The sequence below is a fragment of the Somniosus microcephalus genome, chromosome 5 (assembly GCF_052327205.1).
Source record: "Somniosus microcephalus isolate GS21.2 chromosome 5, FLI_Smic_1.0, whole genome shotgun sequence".
Classification (NCBI taxonomy): domain Eukaryota; kingdom Metazoa; phylum Chordata; class Chondrichthyes; order Squaliformes; family Somniosidae; genus Somniosus; species Somniosus microcephalus.
The window spans coordinates 274,844,830-274,865,225 of NC_140991.1; the positions used below are offsets into that span (position 1 = coordinate 274,844,830).

The 20,396-nt window shown below is 42.2% G+C and overlaps 1 protein-coding gene and 1 long non-coding RNA gene across 4 annotated transcripts in view; one reads left to right on the forward strand and one right to left on the reverse strand.

Moving 5' to 3' along the window:
* The window catches only part of LOC147117741 (acidic amino acid decarboxylase GADL1-like), a 98,597-nt gene extending 80,993 nt beyond the window's left edge, over window positions 1-17,604 (forward strand). For all 3 annotated transcript variants that reach the window (XM_085988982.1, XM_085988983.1, XM_085988984.1), the window contains 2 exons: window positions 54-143; window positions 12,749-17,604. In XM_085988982.1, the coding sequence (XP_085845108.1) occupies window positions 54-143; window positions 12,749-12,922 (264 nt within the window). In that variant the 3' untranslated portion in view covers window positions 12,923-17,604. The remainder of the gene's footprint in view (window positions 1-53; window positions 144-12,748) is intronic.
* On the reverse strand, window positions 3,712-12,507 carry LOC147117742 (uncharacterized). The gene is made up of 2 exons (XR_015078525.1): window positions 7,363-12,507; window positions 3,712-6,827 (listed from the first exon to the last, which is right to left on the reverse strand). It is a non-coding gene; the product is annotated as an uncharacterized LOC147117742 (long non-coding RNA).
* Window positions 17,605-20,396: the final 2,792 nt, after the last annotated feature.

Consider the following 20,396-nt stretch of genomic DNA (forward strand, 5'->3'; position numbering starts at 1 on the left):
TATTTGTTGCTGAGTGAGGTAATAATTTCGTGCACATCTTGTTGTATCCCTAGCCGGAGTACACAAACGTCTGCTTTTGGTACATACCACCCAGCCTTAGAGACGTGCCTGAGGACCAGGATTTCTGGAAGAAGCTTCACATGGTGAGTGGCTACGAATCGAAAGGTCGCCGTAGACCTTAGTGATACTTAAACCTGGTTTTATATATATCAGAAATACCATCCGAGATTGGCGTAATCTCAGGTGAGACTGGACTGTTAAAGGGACGGTGTCTTTAGAAAAATTGATTGGCAGAGCTGATTTTTGGTTTACTCGCAAAACAAACTTTATGGTTTAAATCACTTCAGAACTCATCGCTGAAGTGACTGCATGTGACGTCGTCATGGGATGAATGGTGCTTGGTGTAATTGAGAAATTAGCTTTCAGTGAATGGCTGACTTTTTCCACTTTTTCATGTTGTAAATCTATTGTGGGTAATTTGGACTTTGGGCGATAGTGAAGTCGACAGGAACGAAAATCGCGACAGATGCATAATGGGTGGCTGATCTGATATTGCCTGTTTTACAGTCTTGCCCAAAGCCAAAGTTACTGCCATTGTTTTTGTTTCCATTTTCTTTGAACACTTCTGTTTATTAGTTATAAAAATATTGGAGATGGGGGGGAAAAAAGACTGTTTGACTGGGCAGGATGGTTGGAGACCGGAGGTCATCTGATGAAACCTTCAGGAACCTAGTTAAGGTGTCAAATGCTTTTCTTGGCTTCAGCGGGACAATGTAATCGGTAAAACAACGTGATGCACACAAGGCGGGTGGGCATCCCACACGTCAGGATTTGCTACGCGCTCTGTCTCATGAGCCATTAACCCTCCCTTTCCATGCCTGTAAAATTTGATTTTAAGTTCAGAATTATAAATAAAGGGCCTAGGTAAAACAAATCAACTAGGGGGCAGCAAATTCATTGTAGTTCTATAATATTTATAAAGACATGCAGATCATATAACAGATGTAAAGCCAGGCTGCCTTTGACCACTGCTCCAGGTCTCTCTTTGATCTCCCAGACTAATAGCTCCTTGATGTTGTATAGATTGGTCCCTGGGGAGTGACCCATGACCTCCACATGCCCCTTTTCCTCCAGCTGCCTATTCCAATCAGACCTGGTGACTGCTAATAGGGAAGGAATTAGACCCCCTGCTTTTACCTGGCGACAAGACAAGAGCTTGCTGGTCTCACCAATACCTCGGCCTCTAATGCCATTGGCTCTCTGGGTTCTGGTCATTTATACTGCACAGTGGTGTCAAGGGATGGAGTACCATACATCTACCATCAGCTGCACTCCATTAATTTAATAAATGCCACTCGAACCAACGGACAGTTATTTTTAACCAAATTAAACAGCTCCTGCTCCACCTCACCGCTGCCCCGCCCCACCTCCCCCCGCCCCACCTCACACCTGGCGCACCTTACCCCGCTGCACCTTACCCCTGCCCCACCTCAAATCCGGCGCACCTCACCCCCACTCCACCTCACCCCTGCTTCACCTCACTCCCACCCACTTTACTCCCGCCCCGCCTCCCCTCCGGCGCACCTCCCCCCCCCCGCCGCACCTCACTCTCGCCGCACATCACTCGCCCCACCTCACTCGCACGCCATCTCACCCCCGCTCCACCTCACTCTCACCCCCGCCTACCTCACGTTTCTGATTGTGCGAGCTTGCTGTGCGCAAATTGGCTGCTGCGTTTCCTACATTACAACAGTGACTACACTTCAAAAGTACTTCATTGGCTGTAAAGCGCTTTGGGACATCCTGAGGTTGTGAAATACAAGTTCTTTGTCTTTTCTTCGAACACTTCAAAAAAAATGTGGCTGACAGAATTCAGTAGACCGCCGCTGTCTCCAATTATTGACTAAGAAGCAGTGGACACGATTGCAGCTACCAATCCAGTGGCTGGAAAAAAATCAACCCATCTAGGATGGTGGCCTGGAAAAAGGCAATTGGAAGCTGGGAGACTGATGGGGAAATTTGGAGGCATCCCAGAAATTTTGGGAGATTTGGAGGACTTCCAGAGATGGCTCCATACCCCTTCTATGTCCTCAGTCACTCTCTGTTGCTCTTTAGCAATGAGGACCACCTCCCGCCCCCACCCCTCCTCCCCCTCCGAACTGACTACTCTTGATTAATCTGGCCCCAACGCTACATCATGACAGGCTTTCCTGCTACCAGCAGATGGCACTAACAGTCCTTTGTTGGCACAAAATGAATCTACGACTGATATCCCTCCCTGTTGTAGGCTTTTCAACAAACCTTTTTTAAAAATTTGTCCGGGGAGGGAGGAGAGGCAGGGCAGCTGTGTGTGTGATATTTGTCGCAGGGATGTCCTGCACGGGAGATGCGATAATGTGTTTTAATCTTCCACCCTCCATAAACTTGAGCTCATCCAAAACTCTGCTGCCCGTATCCTAACTCGCACCAAATCCCATTCACCCATCATCCATGTGCTCGCTGACCTACAGTGGCTCCCGGTCCGGCATCGCCTCAGTTTTAAAATTCTCATCCTTGTTTTCAAATCCCCCCATGGCCTCGTCCCACCCTATCTCTGTAATGTCCTTCAACCCTACATCCCTCCGAGATCTCTGCGCTCCTCCAATTTTGACCTCTTGTGCATCCCCGATTTTAATCGCTCAACCATTGGCAGGCGCTCTTTCAACTGCCTAGGTCCTAAGCTTTGGAATTCCTTGTTTAAACCTCTCTGCCTCCCCACCTCGCTGTCCTCCTTTAAGACACTCCTTAAAATCTACCTTAAACTGACCTAAAGGATTTTGGTCATCTGTCCTAATATCTCCTTATGTGGCTCTGTGCTAAATTTTGTTCGGTAATGCTCCTGTGAAGCACCTTGGGCCAAGTTGTTGTTGTTAATGCAAATTATGTCGTCGTGTTAGAGTGTTTGCCAAACACTGCGTAGGGACAGCGCTCCTTTTATATATAAAAAAGCAGCTCTTCATGGTGACATCACAACGATCAGTGTGGGACAAGGAAAGAGCTGGTGGAAAGTTTGTCGAGTTCAATTGGAAGCATTTCCTTTTAATCCTCTATTACAACAGTGACTACACTTCAAAAGTACTTCATTGGCTGTAAAGTGCTTTGGGACATCCTGAGCTCATGAAAGGTGCTGTATAAGTGCAAGATCTTTCTATCCTTCCCGAGCTGCAGACACGCCAGTCAATCAGTTGTGCCACCATTACCTCGGGAGAGTGGAGGAGATTGGAACTCGCGTTTATGCATCCATTCTAGACCTCTTGTCATCTGGCTGGGTGGGTGGAACCAGGAAGATATGGGGGGTGGGGGGGGGGAAGGAAACTTCTGAGAAAATAAAGTACTACCATAAACAATCTCCTAAAATGCTTTTCATCTGTTCCTTTGAAATATGCAAGTGCCAATTTTAGTTAATAATAGTACTTTTTTTCAAAGTTTAATGAGGATTTTAGCAACCAAAAGCAAACGGTTACTGAGCTTTCAAATGTCCAGTAATTAACTTAAGCTTTACAACCCCATACTTAAGACTTGAAAGGCACATTACATCCCAGGGAACGCGGTCCAGTAAGCAAGAGGCAGCAGTGGGAAACACGGGGAAATAGATTTGTGCACACAGTACGCAGATAGTGTATTGTACGTGCCACATGTATACCTGAAATAAAGCACAAGAGTAATACACACTGACACATAAGAAGGTGCTTTAATTGGGAATTGCTAGTTAAGGATTAAAACATGTTCAACACTTACTACAGTTTGTGCTGTGTGAACACACAGTTATGCCATGCAGCTATTCTACCTCCTTGCCCTCCCTATAATGAAGAGAGTGCCTCTTTTAAAGTTTGAGGGAAGAGACTTAACTTTTGGGACTGCATTAAACCGCACTCTTTAAGTAACAGCAGATTATGCAGCACCACTGCTAGATTTAAAGACTCTTTAATTAGCAACTGAAAATGTAATTTTATTTTTTAAAAGCAATTGTTATTTCTTAATTTTTTTAAAATATAGACAGATAGTTAAAAACAAGTTTTCTTTTTGCTATCCACATACAACTCTTCTACTTAAACCTACCATGAATTAAACTCGAAGCAAATTCAATTGTGGCCATTTCGTAACCCATTCAATACTACTAAAGCACTGTCGTCATAGTCACGCACCTCAAAATAATTGTGTTAAAACAAAGGGGCAGGTACTCTGGGGCAAAGAACCTCTGGAGCAAAGTGTAAAGTGCCTCCTCATTTTATGTTACACAGACAGAAAGAAAGAACTTGCATTTATATAGCGCCTTTCATGACCTCAGGACATCTCAAATTGCTTTACAGCCAATGAAGTACTTTTGAAGTGAAGTCACTGTTGCAGTGTGGGAAATGGGCAGCCAAAATGCGCACCGCAAGCTCCCACAAACAGCAATGTGATAATGAACAGATAATCTATTTTTAGGAACAGGAGTAGGCCATTTAGCCCCACGAGCATGTTCCTCCATTCAATGAGATCTTGGCTGATCTGTGATCTAACTCCATATACCCGCCTTTGCCCCATATCCCTTAATACCTTTGGTTATTTTTTCAGTAATGTTGTTTGAAGGATAAATACTGGCCAGGAAACCAGAGAGAACTCCCCTGCCCTTCTTCGAATAGTGCCATGGGATCTTCTACGCCCACCTGAAAGACAGCATTTCTCTCCCTCAGTACTGCACCGGGTGTCAGCCAATATTATGTGCTCAAGTCTGTGGAGTGGGACTTGAACCCACGATCTACTGACTCAGAGACGAGTTGCTACCAACTGTGCCATGGCTGACATTTCCTTTATAAATGTTTATATCTCGTAATTGTGAGGAGTGATCCTGTGCCGTTCGTCATGGCAACCTGACGTAATTAGTCAGGTAGAAATCCTGAGATGTATTTGGTCTACGGAAAGAGTGAGATTGATTGACCAAATGGCCTTTCTCGCTTAATGCATTTAAAAAAAAATTCTTATGTCCTTTGGACTTGTTCTTTCCTAGAATGAGGCTTGAACCCACAACCCTCTGACTCACCTCTGCATCATGGGTTGAAGTCCTACTGCAGGGACTTGAGCACACAATCCAGGCTGACACTCCAGCACTGAGGGAGTGCAGCATTGTCAGAAGTGCCACCTATCGAATGAGACGTTAACCAAGGCCTCGTTTGCCCCCTCAGGTGGACATAAAAGATCCCATGGCACTATTTTGAAGAAGAACAGGGTAGTTCTCCACGGTGTCCTGACCAATATTTATCTCTCAAACTACATCAATAAAAAACAGATCACTCTGCTGTTTGTGGGGCCCTACCTCACGGTGGATTTCCAACCAACCTCACTTTGTAATCTGTGAGAAAGACGGTTGAAAATAAAAGCAAACTGAAGGCCCAATAAAAGAATCTTGCCATCTTGAGCAATTGACTAGGTTTATTATAATGAAGAGAGTGGAAAGACAAGCTTGTTAATATGAGATTAACATTGCATTCACAATCATGTGTGCCACTAAAACAATTATTAAAAAGTGTTAACACAAACTTGATTTGCAAAATTTCACAATGGAGCAGATTACTTGATGGGTTATAGTGGGGTTTTTAAACATGTTAGTCCTGGCTTTATCTGCAGTTTAGTCTGTCGGAAATCATCCCATCAAGGTGCCAGTGTCCCCATTAATATTCAGTGTTGCCTGTGGCCCGGAATTTGCTGGAAAAATAATGGTGAGTTCATGGCACCCGCCGTTATTAGTGCACCAGCAGTTTGTGACGAGGAAGAGATACACTGCGAGTTGCGAATCGCCCCAAGTTGCTGGACGATCTGCCGTTTGCCTCGTGAAAACCGGAGCTCGCCATCAACCTCCCCTTAGGTGTCAAGAAATTGTTGGATTTGCGCTGTAAATACGAATTAAACTCGCCGCAGAAAGTTAGGGCTGGTATTTCATTTCATAAGGACCCTGTTAATGGGGTGATTTATGGCACTCAACCTTAGAGGCCCAGAAAGGGAACAATTGAAACTAGATTCTCACTCCTGCAGGTAGTAAATTGTTCCTATAGGTTTTTAAAATGTAATATTTTTTTTTAAATCTTATTTTCCTTTCTGTCTCTTTTCTCTCTCTCTTAATCCAATCTTTCTTTCCCTCTTTTTATTTCTCTATCTGTATCTAATTTGACTCTAATTTGCCATATTTCCTTCTCCGTCGCTCGCTCTGTTTCTTTCTCTATCCTTAAATTTAATTGGTTAAAGAGATAGACTGTTGGTCCTGTCGTTCAGGAGGCCCCAGATGCCCTTTTTCCAGCAAATTGCAGCACCAAAGTAATTGGAGTTGAAGGGTGAGGAAAAGCACCTAACTTATGGTGCTCACCGTGAGATCTCACACTCCAGCAAATAATGGATTTTTACCCCCTTCTTTCAGTACTTAATAATAATAAACGCATACATGTGTCAGAAAGACATAAATTGTACATAGTCAAAACATTACAAACTTCAGAGACAAATAAAATACTAATCAGAAACAGGAAACTGTCCACACAGCCATAGCTTTTCATAACTTTATATTATCTGGCAGATGTATTACCTACATGTAGGTACTTGCAAACACACAATCTAGCAGTACATAATGCAAACCTCAGCACGTTATTTAACTCTGGGAACCATTCCAGCTTCCCTTGGGGTTGTTGGCATAGAAACAGCAGAGACACCAGCATTGAAGATCCAGCAACTCTCACTTGTATCTGAATCCAAGGAGGCAATTTCTTGATGTGAATGGCATCTGACTTTAACCCGCAGGTTTTTAAACAAACCATTCTTACCTAGTTTTGAAAAAATATGTATATATAAAAAATAGTATATACCTGCCTATTCAGATTTGTCATGTACATCTGTTTCAAGGCATTCATTCAGAAATAAACCTGTCAAATGAGAATTAAGGTTATGTTTAAGTAATGCTCAGCTTACAGACATGGTTTTGGTATGTGCCCATCGTAAGTAATAGCTAACCTCTAGCTATATGATTGGAATACATCATTAGGATTTCTTTTTAGACTTTGATAACTTATTTAATTTAATTTACAGGCCGCAGGCTTTACTATGTTTAATCCCCTCTCTCCCACCCAGTCCCCTCCCCATTACAACTTCCTTCCTGCTCAGGTCCTGCTCCCTCCTACATCAGCTTGCAACATTGTGGGGGACGGAGGGGGGGGTGCGTAGGGGAAGGAAGAGACAAAGAAAGAAGGGGTGTGGAGGGAGAGACAGGTGAACAGACAGAGGGTGGAAATAGTAGTGAGGTAGGGAGAGAACTTTTATAATACCAAAATCTTAAAGCTTGGAGAATTTCCCCAATATTACCTTTATTAGATATTTCACCACGAGGGAGTCCCTGGGTTTGGCACCAAGGCCCAGGGTGCCTTCACTCTCTTGGTACTGGAAACATTCACCATCCCAGCATTCAGACTGAGCTACTGGTGTGTCCTTTGAGAGGGATATCTATGGTCAGGGTCTCTCTCCTCCATCAAGAGAAGACTCTGCAGCTTGCTCTCTTTCTCAGCACCCTTGGCAGAACTGGGCTTCCTTTGGTCTCCAAAGTATTTTCAAGAGATGATGCAGCGCACTTTCTTATTGTCATAGTGGAAAATAACAGTCTAGCTTTTAGTGGTGTATGACCTGGATCCACATTTTGGTCTGGCCATTACTTTAAAAAGAAATTTGCCTCTTCCAGTGAAAGTCACAAGACCAACTGACTTAGAGAGGTAGATCCAAGAAACAAATTATGGCTCAGTAGAAGGCTGCCTGCCATCTTGTGTTGAGAATCTGAAGATATTACTGCTAATATTTGGGTCAGGTTAGGCTTTTGAGCACCTACCATCATTCACATACTTGTTGCTATATGTGGTTCAGAAGTTCTTGTCAAGATTGAGTTTCCACTCGGATTTGGTGTGGACTTTCAGGAGATTTGGTTCTTGGATGTTCTCCGATATTTTTGTATGGTTGGAGAACTCCCCCAGTTTTCCACTAGGTTCCCTCACCTAGACTTGTTTGCTGTAGATAGTCTCTTCATATCATGGAATAAGAAGTTCCTGTTTGTCTTCTCATCCTTCCCTTTGATCACTCTACAGCCTAATGAAGATCAGTAGGCAGTGGACGAAAATCCTATTGTGAATATTAGACTGACCCAAACAATATGTTCCTGGATCTTTCTGAGCTGCAGTAATATCTTCGTTAGAGATGCAACCTATTGTGTCAGGAGCAGGACACGTATCCCAATCAGAGTCTCGAATATTGACATCCCGACATTGGCAATGTCCAAATACTTGAACTTTGATAGTGCTGTCTGTTCTTGTTGTTGTTCTTCCACGAAATTGAGTAACTCAAATGTTTTGACCAGCTGCATCAAGCTAAATCAACTGATGCTATCTTCTGCCCCTTCACCTTCTTGAACATCTTCTATTTCCCTATGGTTCTTGGTTGAAACCTACGTTTCAAGTCAGTTTATCTTCTTTCCATGTTCTTTGAACTTATGATGTTGGACAAGGCTGCCATTGATCCTAAACTGGAATAATAATTAGAGTCTTTATGATAACACAACACAGGACTTGATAAAACGGTCTCCTATTTTCTATTTTTTTTTAATTGTATGATTATAACAGTCATTTTAAATCATTGATTTTGATCCAAAATTATTCAAAAGTAGGAATCGCAAGGCTGAAAGCTACATAACAAATTTGAGACCAGTAACTGCACAATATGAAGCACAGCTGACAAAATCCGCATCACACTGTGGGTTACACATTGCACTGTGTGCATACGTGCTTATCTGCACCAGCAGTTATGTCTGACCGTATTCCATGTTCCAGCTCCTCAGGATGAGATCCAAGACTCCAGTGACTTGTTTGCCTGAAGACACGAAGTTGCTTTGTACAGAGACCACCCTTGGGTTAAAGAAACATAATTTATTGCTAACACAGCCTTTTCACATTTACTGGAAAAAAATTAAGACTATAAAGTCTGCTTGAACACTTCAAGCCCATTCTTATTTATTAAAACGCATTCCTACCCAATCATGAGCAGTCATATTATAATATTGGTTTAAGTAAAGAATCCTAGAACAACTTTTAAACAGTAAAAGAAAATTTTGTTTGGGTGTATTTTGTTTTGCCAGAGAGAGAGCTAGAGAATCTTGGCCTTCAGAATAAAGCTCGCATAACAGTAATAACATCTGGCATTGTTATACGACCCGTTGGGATGTCGTACAATCAGCGCAGCAGTTCAAATCTGCCCAAATGTGACTGTAATTCGCCACCAGCGGCGGATGTTACTGCGAGCTTTGGAACGTATTCTGGAACTAATTTAATGCCGGGCTTCGGGTTGGATTCTAATGATATGGAAAATCTCCATTTCTATCAGGGTTAAGTACTTTAAAAAGATGGACAGTTGTTACGTTCAGTGTGTGGAGTGTTGCTAATATGGTGTCACCTTCTAGGTGGTAAAAGGACCGATGAGTAATTATGCTTGTTAAATTGTCCCTGGTTACTTTGCATGTGGCTTATTTCACTGTTTGTGACATTGTGAATGTGAATGTTCAGTCCATGTGTGAGCTGTGCTCTGGGAATTCTAACCTTTAGCTTGGAGGAATGTTGCAAACTTGCATTGTTAAAAGATGAGGCATAGACAAAAGTGCAGTACAAATTACTGGAAAGGTTTAAGAGTACTGAAATTTATTATCACCAAATCGCAGAGTAATAAATGTAGACCCCTGCGTTAATACGCTTCAATCCAACTGTGCATAATTTCTCTAATAAATCCATTACACAGCATTGGCTAGATCAATTTCATGTACAATTAAGCAAATCCTATCCATATACTCCTTCCCAGATAACCAGTCCGTGTATAATTAATTAAATCTCATCCATATACTCCTTCCCAGTTAACCACTCAGCCTCCTCCTGAGGCCCCCACCATCACAGAAGCCAGACTTCAGCCAATTTGATTCACTCCACGTGATATCAAGAAACGGCTGAGCGCAATGGATACAGCAAAGGCTATGGGGCCCGACAGCATCCTGGCTGACTTACGCTCCAGAACTAGTCACGCCTCTAGCCAAGCTGTTCCAGTGCAGCTACAACATTGGCATCTTCCCGACAATGTGGAATACTGCTCAGATATGTCCTGTCCACAAAAAACAGGACAAATCCAATCTGGCCAATTACTGCCCCATCAGTCTACTCTCAATCAGCAAAGTTTTGGAAGGTGTCGCTGACGGTGCTTTCAAATGGCACTTGCTCACCAATAACCTGCTCACCGATGCCCAGTTTGGGTTCCGCCAGGACCACTCAGCTGCCGACGTCATTACAGCCTTGGTCCAAACATGGACAAAAGAGCTGAATTCCAGAGGTTAGGTGAGAGTGACTGCCCTTGACATCAAGGCAGCATTTGACCGAGTGTGGCATTAAGGAGCCCTAGTAAAATTGAAGACAATGGGAATCAGGGGAATACTCTCCACTAGCTGGAGTCATACCTAGCACAAAGAAAGATGGTTGTGGTTGTTGGAGGCTAATCATCTCAGCCCCAGGACATCGCTGCAGGAGTTCCTCAGGGCAGTGTCCTAGGCCCAGCCATCTTCAGCTGCTTCATCAATGACCTTCCCTCCAGCATAGGGTCAGAAACAGGGATGCTCACTGATGAATGCGTAGTGTTCAGTTCCATTCGCAACTCCTCAGATAATGAAGCAGTCTGTGCCCGCATGCATCAAAACCTGGACGGCATTCAGGCTTGGGCTGATAATTGGCAAGTAACATTTGTGCCACACAAGTGCCAGGCAATGATTATCTCCAACAAGCAAGAGCCTAACCACCGCCCTTGACATTCAACGGAATTACCATCACCGAATCCCCCACCATCAACATCCAGGGGGTCACCATTGACCAGAAACTTAACTGGATCAGCCACATACTGTGGCCACAAGAGCAGGTCAGAGGCTAGGTATTCTGCGGCGAATGTCTTACCTCCTGACTCCCCAAAGCCTTTCCACCATCTATAAGGCACAAGTCAGGAGTGTGACCGAATACTCTCCACTTACCTGGGTGACGGCAGCTCCAACAACACTCAAGAAGCTCGACACCATCCAGCACGAAGCAGCCCGCTTGATTGGCACCCCATCCACCACCTTAAACATTCACTCCCTCCACCACCGGCGTACCGTGGCTGCAGTGTGTACCATCTACAAGAAGCACTGCAGCAACTCACCAAGGCTTCTCCGACAGCACCTCTCAAACCCGCGACCTCTACTACCTAGAAGGACCAGGGCACCAGGTGCATGGGAACACTATCACCTCCAAGTTCTCCTCCAAGTCACACACCATCCTAACTTGGAAATATATCACCGTTCCTTCATTGTCGCTGGGTCAAAATCCTGGAACTCCCTCCCGAACAGCACTGTGGGAGTACTTTCACCACGTGGACTGAAGCGTTTCAAGAAGGCAGCTCACCACCATCTTCTCAAGGGCAATTAGGGATAGGCAATAATGCTGGCCTTGCCAGTGATGCCCACATCCCATGAACGCAAAAAAAACCTCCATGTACATTTAATCAAATCCCATTCATACATTCCTTCCCAGATAACCACTCCATGTACAATTAATCAAATCTCATCCACATATTCCATCCCTGTTCTCAATGTACTTACTGGTCTGGTACTCTGTCTGTGCACAGTAAACAACACACTGGTGTCACACTGGGCCATCATTCCACCTGTAAACAGCACAGTGATGTCACCCAATTTTAATAACTGGCAATAGTATAAGTTTTTCAACCCGAGAACCGTATGTTAACGCATCACACTGCACTTTTCACACAAATTCCATGTTCTATCTGCGAATAGCATAGGACTACTATATTATTTAATCTTAGAATGGCATAGTAACATCTCATCAGAACTGGAATACACCGGAGGGGAATACCATAGTAATCGTTTGATTTGATTCATTTTGCTGTGCACTTCAGTGAGTGGGAGGAGGTGCAAGTAACAACCATAAAACAGAATTGCAAAAAACTATTGATGATCGCTTGTTAAATAAGGATTAAATGATTGGTTTGGATAAACAGCAAATACATGATAGTCACTAATAATTCCAGTAGGGAATTCAGGAGAAACTTCTTTACTCAGAGAGTGGTTAGAATGTGAAACTCGTTGCCACAGGGAATAGTTGAGAAGAATATCATAGATGCATTTAAGGAGCAGTTACATAAGTACATTAGGGAGAAAGGAATAGAAAGATATGCTGATAGGGTTAAATGAAGAAGGGTTGGAGGAGACTTGTGTGGAGCATTAAGACCAGCATAGACCAGTTGGGGCAAATGGCTTGTTTCTGTGCTGTAAATTCTATGTAATATGTATGGAAAGCCAGCTCCCAATATTCGAGCACTACCCTGAGATTTTTCTCAAGTTGAAGTATATAACTTGCTATTGGAGGTGGGGAACACAGATTTCGAAGTGCAGTCACAACATTCTGTTCTCTATAGAGGGCTGTCCGCACTCCTTGGATTCTGAATCTCAGGGCTGCTTCTCCCTTGTGTTCATGCGCCTTGACTTTGCTCAGCAAAGAAACCAAAAATAATGGGATGAATGTTTCCCTTCTTTAAAAAAAATAAAACTCCAATTTCTTATTTTTTAAAATAAGGGAAGGCAGATCTCAACCATATTGCCTGTTACTGTACTTACTTTCTTTCAATATTACAGGTTGCACCAGTAATTAAGGAGAGGATGATGAAGAAAGGCAGTATGATGGTGGGCTACCAGCCTCATCGCGACAAAGTCAACTTCTTCCGTCAAATCATCATCAGCCCCCTGGTCAGCCGTGAGGATATGGACTTTATTCTCAATGAGATCGACAGCCTGGGGAAGGACTTGTAATTTGGGTTTAAGGCGTAGATGATAAGATATGTTTACTGTTACAGTATGTTTACTAGAAAGAGTTTGAAATTGTTCAGGGTTTAGTTTAGAAAACAGGGCAGAACTAACTTGTACTGTACTCATTTTAGCATGAAGAAAATTAACTTTGATGAAGCAGTCTTCGCCCTTCAGAACACATATACATGCTTATTTTGCAGAACAAATGATGAGGCTTAGTGGACTTTTGCTGAAATATTTCTGACCTATATTTATATTCAGTTACTGTTAGCTCGTGTTATAGTATAAATGTCCATGAAGACATTTTTGTGTACATCTTTGCTATCCTGTGTGTGCCTGAACTTAGAAAGAAAAACTGACCACCTATTGAATTTACCTACTGCTTATGAAATCATCTCACTGTAGCTCTATGGCTCCCGCCTTGATCGGCTCCTTTACCAGAAACAGTTGTTTTGTTGCTGGAGCCATCTTAACCCAAAATATAGTTAATTCCAGCGTTGAGTCATGGAGAAAGGATGAGGCCTTAACTCCAAAAGCTTGAATTATTTTGAAGTATTTTTTTTTTCATTGTCCTATGGACTTCAAATTTTAATTCTGTACAGTGGCCAGGCTCCAATTCAAAATAGTACTTAACTTAGTTTGCTTTTCTATTTAGTTGTGAAGCTAAATTCCCATCCTACCTCTGTGACTTGGCAATGGAATAAATTTAATTGTGGGGCCAAGAAAACACAGTCGATTTTGTTGTTCTTCCCGACTGTGGAAATTTTCCAAGTGGTGGCTAGTTTGGGAGAGTGCAGATAAGCAACTCACGTAACATACATGGGAGATCTGAACAAAATTTATGCTTTATTTTATGGAAAAACCAGAACGCAAGGCCAAGGGCCATCATCCAGCAGTAAGAAGGAAGATGAGGCAAATATGTCTCAAATATTACTGGCACGGGAAAAAAAACAGTCATTCATTTGGTCGGAATATCAGTTTAGCGTTTGAGAAAAGTAAAAATTATTGCTTAGCATAATGTGTGTTATCAGTCACAAGAACAATTATAAGCTTGTCAACTTGCGTTCCTTATGTGAAGAAGACAGCTAGGGCTACTACAGTACGCCAACTGTGCAATATTAAATAGGTACAGCTTTGTGTAGTTAATATGGCACATAGTATATTGCCACTGCACTGATAGTAGCAGTGAGGTAGTTGTCACATTAAGCAAAAATGCAAGGTCGCTTCAGTTAATTCTTGGAGTTATCCCTGCAGCTTACTAGATATTTTACAGAGAAACAATTTGCTTTGCACATGTACATTTTTAAGGAGTGATATAAAATATCTCTTAAAGGGACACTTTCTGGCCAGCAAGGCTGGAATTTCTGTTTCTAAACACCCCTCTCCAGGCTGATGGTCATCCAAACGTACAGGTATCTAAGTGCCTGACTGAGATTCCAATAATGGGACTTCTGAAGGTTTTGACCTGCATGCTTTTTACCTAGAATTTTTATTTCAAAACTTTCAAAAGTAGCTTTTTATTGAAAAGATCACTCCAGACTAAGAGCGCTGCTATGCTAGATTATGCTGTTTCTTATTAGTGAAATGCGTTGCCTGTAATAAGGTATCATTATACCATGATGGCTCACCCTTTCCATAAGACAACCGAGCTCCTTTAAAACAGTCATTTTATCTGTGTAATATAAACTGTTTTTTATTGGCCTAGTGCTAGGCTATACATTTCTTACTTTGATCTGCTAAGATCATTCTAGAGGTGTGAGATTATATCGAATTCTGCGGATAAGTATACAGGTCAGGACAGCGATGGGTCAGGATAAAGATGAGGAAATTTTCCCCGCAATCTTACTCCTACGGTTGGCTTCTATTCCTGAATGAAGTTAAAGGCCTTCCCAGCGACGATAGGGCTGGCTGAGAAAAGACAAAATCTCACGTAGACATTTTCTTTCAGCATTATTTTTTTTAAGAGTTCTTTGTTTTATTTAAACAGTACATTTATTTTTCATGGGGTTTGTTCTATTTATTACAATATACTCTGTGGAGGGGGGTTCCTTTTTTTATTTAAAAAAAAAGGTATTCTGGAGTGTTCAATTGTTGAATGTACTGTAGTCTGCGTTGGAGATATGTGTGGGTGTCGGTGGAGATGGGAAAGGCAAAAGACTTGGGGGGTTTGGGGGGTGGCAGCGAACAAATTAATGGAAAAAAATTGAAGAATGTATTTACTTGCAGCCTGGTAATTTAAGCAGTATATTACCCATGCATGTAATGTGTGTGTGTGTATTTATTTATATGTGTAATATGTTATATACACCTCACCATTATTGTATGAAATCATTCGTGAGAACACTCTGTTATAAGGCCGATGATTCTCTGCCCCACAGATATTCAATTCCATGCTTATGGGATATTCCCTTTAATCCGCAACATTCAGGGCTCTTTAGAAATGGCATTATAAGGGTGGAGTGTATATGTGATACTTCAACACACACACACACAATTGTTGGTCGCAAATATAAAATTATTATTAAATAGAAGTTGCCACAATGGTCATTAGTTCTAAGGACAAGGAAGTCTTCCATTAGAAACAAACAGTATGGGGATGTCAAGATGTATGATGTGATTTCAGTATACTAACAGGAAAATGTAATGGGAACGAATTAGTAAAGTTATCTTTTATACCTCAAACTATTCAGTCAGTGAAGTTCATTTCAGCACAAGCAGCAGAACCGCCAGTGGGTGAATTTGTAGGTGAAAGTTCTGCAATGTTTGTGTGTAGATTTTGTCAGATAATTGATTACAGAATGCCAAGGTACAAACTTCTTTGTATTTTTTTTTATCTCTTTAAGTACCTCAGCCTTGATCTAACATTCCTATTATTTTTCACTCTAAAATACTAGCTCAAGATTATTTGCACTGGAGAGATTAGATTCCATCTCTTCTGACCTTTTATGAGAGAAAAAAAATCCTCTTAAAGTCTCTTTTACCCATTCCACCAAAAAATAAATCACATTTCAACAGTGAGAGAGGGTTTTTTTTTTGCCATGGGCAGAAACTGCTAAGATAATATGAGAGAGGGATACAGACGTCTGGTGAAGTATAAATCTCCACTGTCCATTTGTTTTTATTCTGAACTTTAACAGCCATCAGTGGTTCTATTTACATGAAATTATTCTGTCCTTATTGACAGGCATGTTGAATTGCTTTTGTTGTTATCCTGTTGAGAAATTGTGATAACTGCTAGTTAAATAGCACACAGGGTTTATTGGTAATAATATGGTTGCCCGCTTATCCATGGCAACGGGGGAAAAAGAACAATTGATTGGTAACTTTTATGGTAGAATTTGTTGACAACATTTTTGACAGAACTTACCGATAAATCAGTTGATTTGGCTTCTTAAGAAGAGCGGGAGGATTTTAATTGATTGCTGTTTATAGCTAAAATTGTAAATGCAAGTCCAAGAACATGTTTATGATTCCGCCACAAGCAACAAACAGGGAAATCTTCGTCCTTGATGCTGGAAAAAGTTGGGAAAATTAGCAAAGTTTGGACCACATCAGCCAACACCATGTCAATAGAGTCTGTGATTGGTCAGCCCCCTCTCGGGTTGCCAACCCTCCAGGATTGCCCTGGAGTCTCCAGGAATTAAAGATTAATCTCCAGGGCACTGCTGCGAGCAACCCAGGAGAAAAATCATAGAGGCAATAAAAAGCGATGTTTTTAAAATTAAAAATTCTTTGAACACTTTTGTTTACTATTTCTAAAAATATTAAATACGGGAATAAAGGCTGTTTGACTGACAGTCAAGAATTATCCAATCGGGTAACGAAGAGTCAGTTCACTTTCCAATTGGTTGGGAAGGTGGTGCACCGCGAGTATGGCGTGTTGGGCAGCCAATGGCAGGAGTGTGGGGGTGGGGGCGGGGCGGTTGGAGGCAGGAGGTCATGTGATGACACCTCCAGGAATATGTCCAACCAGAGTTGGCAACCCTAGTCCCTTCCCTACCAATTAGGTCAGCAATTTTATGTGGTGTTGCTAACCTTCAATAAATTTACTGACCTTCAGTTTAATGGGGAAAAATACATTTATGGTAACAAATAAAACTGAAAAATCATCAACCGAAAAAAAACAAATCTGAGAGTTGAATTTTACAGAACAAACGAGGTCACTTGATTTCTTTTCTCTAACACTCCAAGTATGTGTTGTGTAGTGTGCTGCTTTTACACTTGATATGGAGTCACTGAAAAAAGTACAAACATTTGCTAGTAGACGACACTGCATTTGAAAGTCAAGCTGCTTATGAAGTGATTGTTACCTGTATTGCAGTGCTACTTATCTCCTAGTTACGTTGTGCTATTACCAGTGGTATCAATCTTTAATTGTCTGCCATGTGATGCCGGACTACACTGAGCTACTCTAGTGACATGGCAAGAGCGAAACCTTACAGTGACTTTCCTATATGCAGTGGAGTTTCAGCATTATTTTACATAATGCAGCGTTGTGGGTGTTTTTGACCATTTAATCTAAAGTAGAACCGAGACATCAAAATGTAACTGTAATAGATTTTTTTACACTTAACTTATTGGGCTGAATGTACTTGAATTAGACTTGAGGTGATAACTGTTATGTTTCGACGTAAAAAAGTAAGTTTTCTGTATTTAATGCAGTGAAATAAAAAATCAAACAATAATCCAATTAGTTCACATTCACTCGTGTCTTCTGTTTTGTGCAGAGAAATTGTCGCGTTTTATATCTTTGGGGTTTGAGAGATGCCTATCGTTCTGAGCTGGGCAACGTATCTCCTGCAAAGGTCCCTCCTCCCGTGTCTGCAGTCCATTCCTCACCAATCGCCATCGGTTTCTCATCCCACAGCACATCGATTTCCCAATTCTTGTCCTCGTTTTCAAATTCCTCCTTCTAGAGAAGTTAAAGATAGTATTAGATCAAAGGAAGAGGCATATAATGTTGCCAAAAAGAGCAGTAAGCTTGGGAGGATTGGAAGAATTTAAGAATTCAGCAAAGGAGGACCAAGAAATTGATAAAGAAAAGGAAACTAGAATATGAGAGTAAACTAGCGAGAGATATAAAAACAGACTGTAAAAGCTTCTATAGGTATGTAAAAAGGAAAAGATTAGCGAAAGTAAATGTGGGTCCCTTACAGACTGAGACAGGAGAAATAATGGGGAAAAAGGAAATGGCAGGGAATTTCACAAATACTTTGGGCTGGGTTTTCCCACCTCAGCGGGTCCGTGACGGGCGACGTCCATGGCGTGTGAGGACCTTGCATCTGTCTCGATCCCGGCCTCCAACAAGATTTTACATTAATTGAGCTTCTTAAGCCCGCCCTGCGAGATTCCTGACCAATTAATAGGAAGCGGGTCTGATGACGCGTCATCAGCTGGTTTCCTTAAAGGGTCCATGTCCAAATTGATTTTGACAGTTGTGCTATCAGTGTTCTGCAGCATTGAGGTGCATAGCTGCACCCAGGCTCTCCCATGACTCCCTCCACATGCTTATGGAGGGAGTCACAGCATGCAGGGAGGTTCTCTTCCCTTCCCATGGACAGAAGACACCTCCCAGGACACAACGCAGCCTGGTTGCACATTGCACAGAAGGGCACAAGCAGGGATGTCGTCAGGAGGATCAGGCTGCAGTGGCGCAAACCTTTCAATGATCTCAGTAGATCATGAAACGGCACACTCAACCTCATCCTGCTGTGCCACTCATCACATCCCCATCACTGCCTTCCCTACCCTACTCCTGCACATCCTTACACCAACTTACCTTGCACCTCCACCCATCCCTCTCTATCTACATTATCACTTCCCCATCTCACTAGCCACCTCTCACACTCACTCTCATCCTTGTCCAATCGTACCAACTAACAACACACAAGGGTAGGCACTTGGCTGTTTTAGCCAATGTTCGTGTAAACTTTCTGTTAATGTGTTGTCAAGCATTGAAATCCTTATTGTCACCACTGCCTTCTTGAACAGATTTGTGTGCACCTTTGAAAGTGTGTTAATGAGTTCCAGTGAATGGTGAGACATAACGTCCCCCCCACCCTCACAATAGTGATGAGTGTGAAAGGAATGGCTTGGACACTGTAAGGATGCTGATGGAATAGATGGCAGGTGAGGTTGAGATGACAGAAGTAACTTGCCAACGTTGAGATAGGTTGTTCCAAGGAGGTGACAGTGGATGGAGAGATTACCCCAAACACTTCAAAAGTGCATAAAATTCAAAAGTGGATTCCAAATCATTAATGCTCCAGCTTCTAAGATTGGGAAGTAAACAGCTGTGAAATGGTAGGTTTTAGACCACTTTTGCAGCTTTCACCTATTCGCAGCAATCCACAGTCGTTGAGGACCTGACACACTTACCTGACGTGATAGCCACTCTCCAGGAACCTCGTTGAAAACCTGGGAAAATGGTAAGTACATGGGAAAATGGTTCTTAACTACCTTTTAATAAGATTCTAACAATCTCAATTGGCTGACCTGCCGCTTGGTATTGGGTCTGTTCATGGATGACAGGCCCGACACTTGGGAAACTGACAAGGAGGCGGGTTTACAGCGGGATACCGACCCACTGTAAATCTTTGTGATATTGACAGCGGAGCCGCCTCCAAACCCACTCACTGACCGCCGGCAAAATCCAGCCCTTTGTGTCTGTCTTCATGGAAGAAGACTCAAAAACCCTCCTGGAAATAGTGGAGAACCAAGGATATGGCGAGAATGAGGAACTGAAAGAAATTAGTATTTGTAAAAAAAAATAGTACTGGAGAAATTAATGGGACTGAGCCAATAAATCCCCTGGACCTGATGGTCTACATCCTAGAGTTTTGAAAGAGGTGGCTATAGAGATAGTGGATGCATTGGTTGTCATTTTCCAAAATTCCATTGATTCGAGAATGGTTCCCGTGGGCTGGAAGGTAGCAAATGTAACCCCACTATTTAAGAAAAGAGGGAGAGAGAAAACAGGGAACTACAGACCAGCTAGCCTGACATCAGTAGTAGGGAAAATGCTAGAATATTTTATTAAGGACGTGGTACCAGAGCACTTAGAAAATAATAGGATTGGGCAGAGTCAACATAGGTTTATGAAAGGGAAATCATGTTTGACGAATCTGTTAGAGTTTTTTGAGGTTGTAACTAACAATAGATAAGGGGTAACCAGTGGATGTGGTGTATTTGGATTTTCAGAAGGCATTCGATAAGGTGCCACACAAGAGGTTATCAAACAAAATTATGGCTCATGGGATTGGGGGTAATGTACTAGCATGGATTGAGGATTGGTTAACGGACAGAAAACAGAGAGTAGGAATAAACAGGTCATTTTCGGGTTGGCAGGCTGTAACTAGTGGGGTACCGCAAGGATCAGTGCTTGGGCCTCAGCTATTCACAATCTACATCAATGATTTGGATGAGGGGACCAAATGTAAGTTTGCTGATGATACAAAGCTAGGTGGGAATGTAAGTT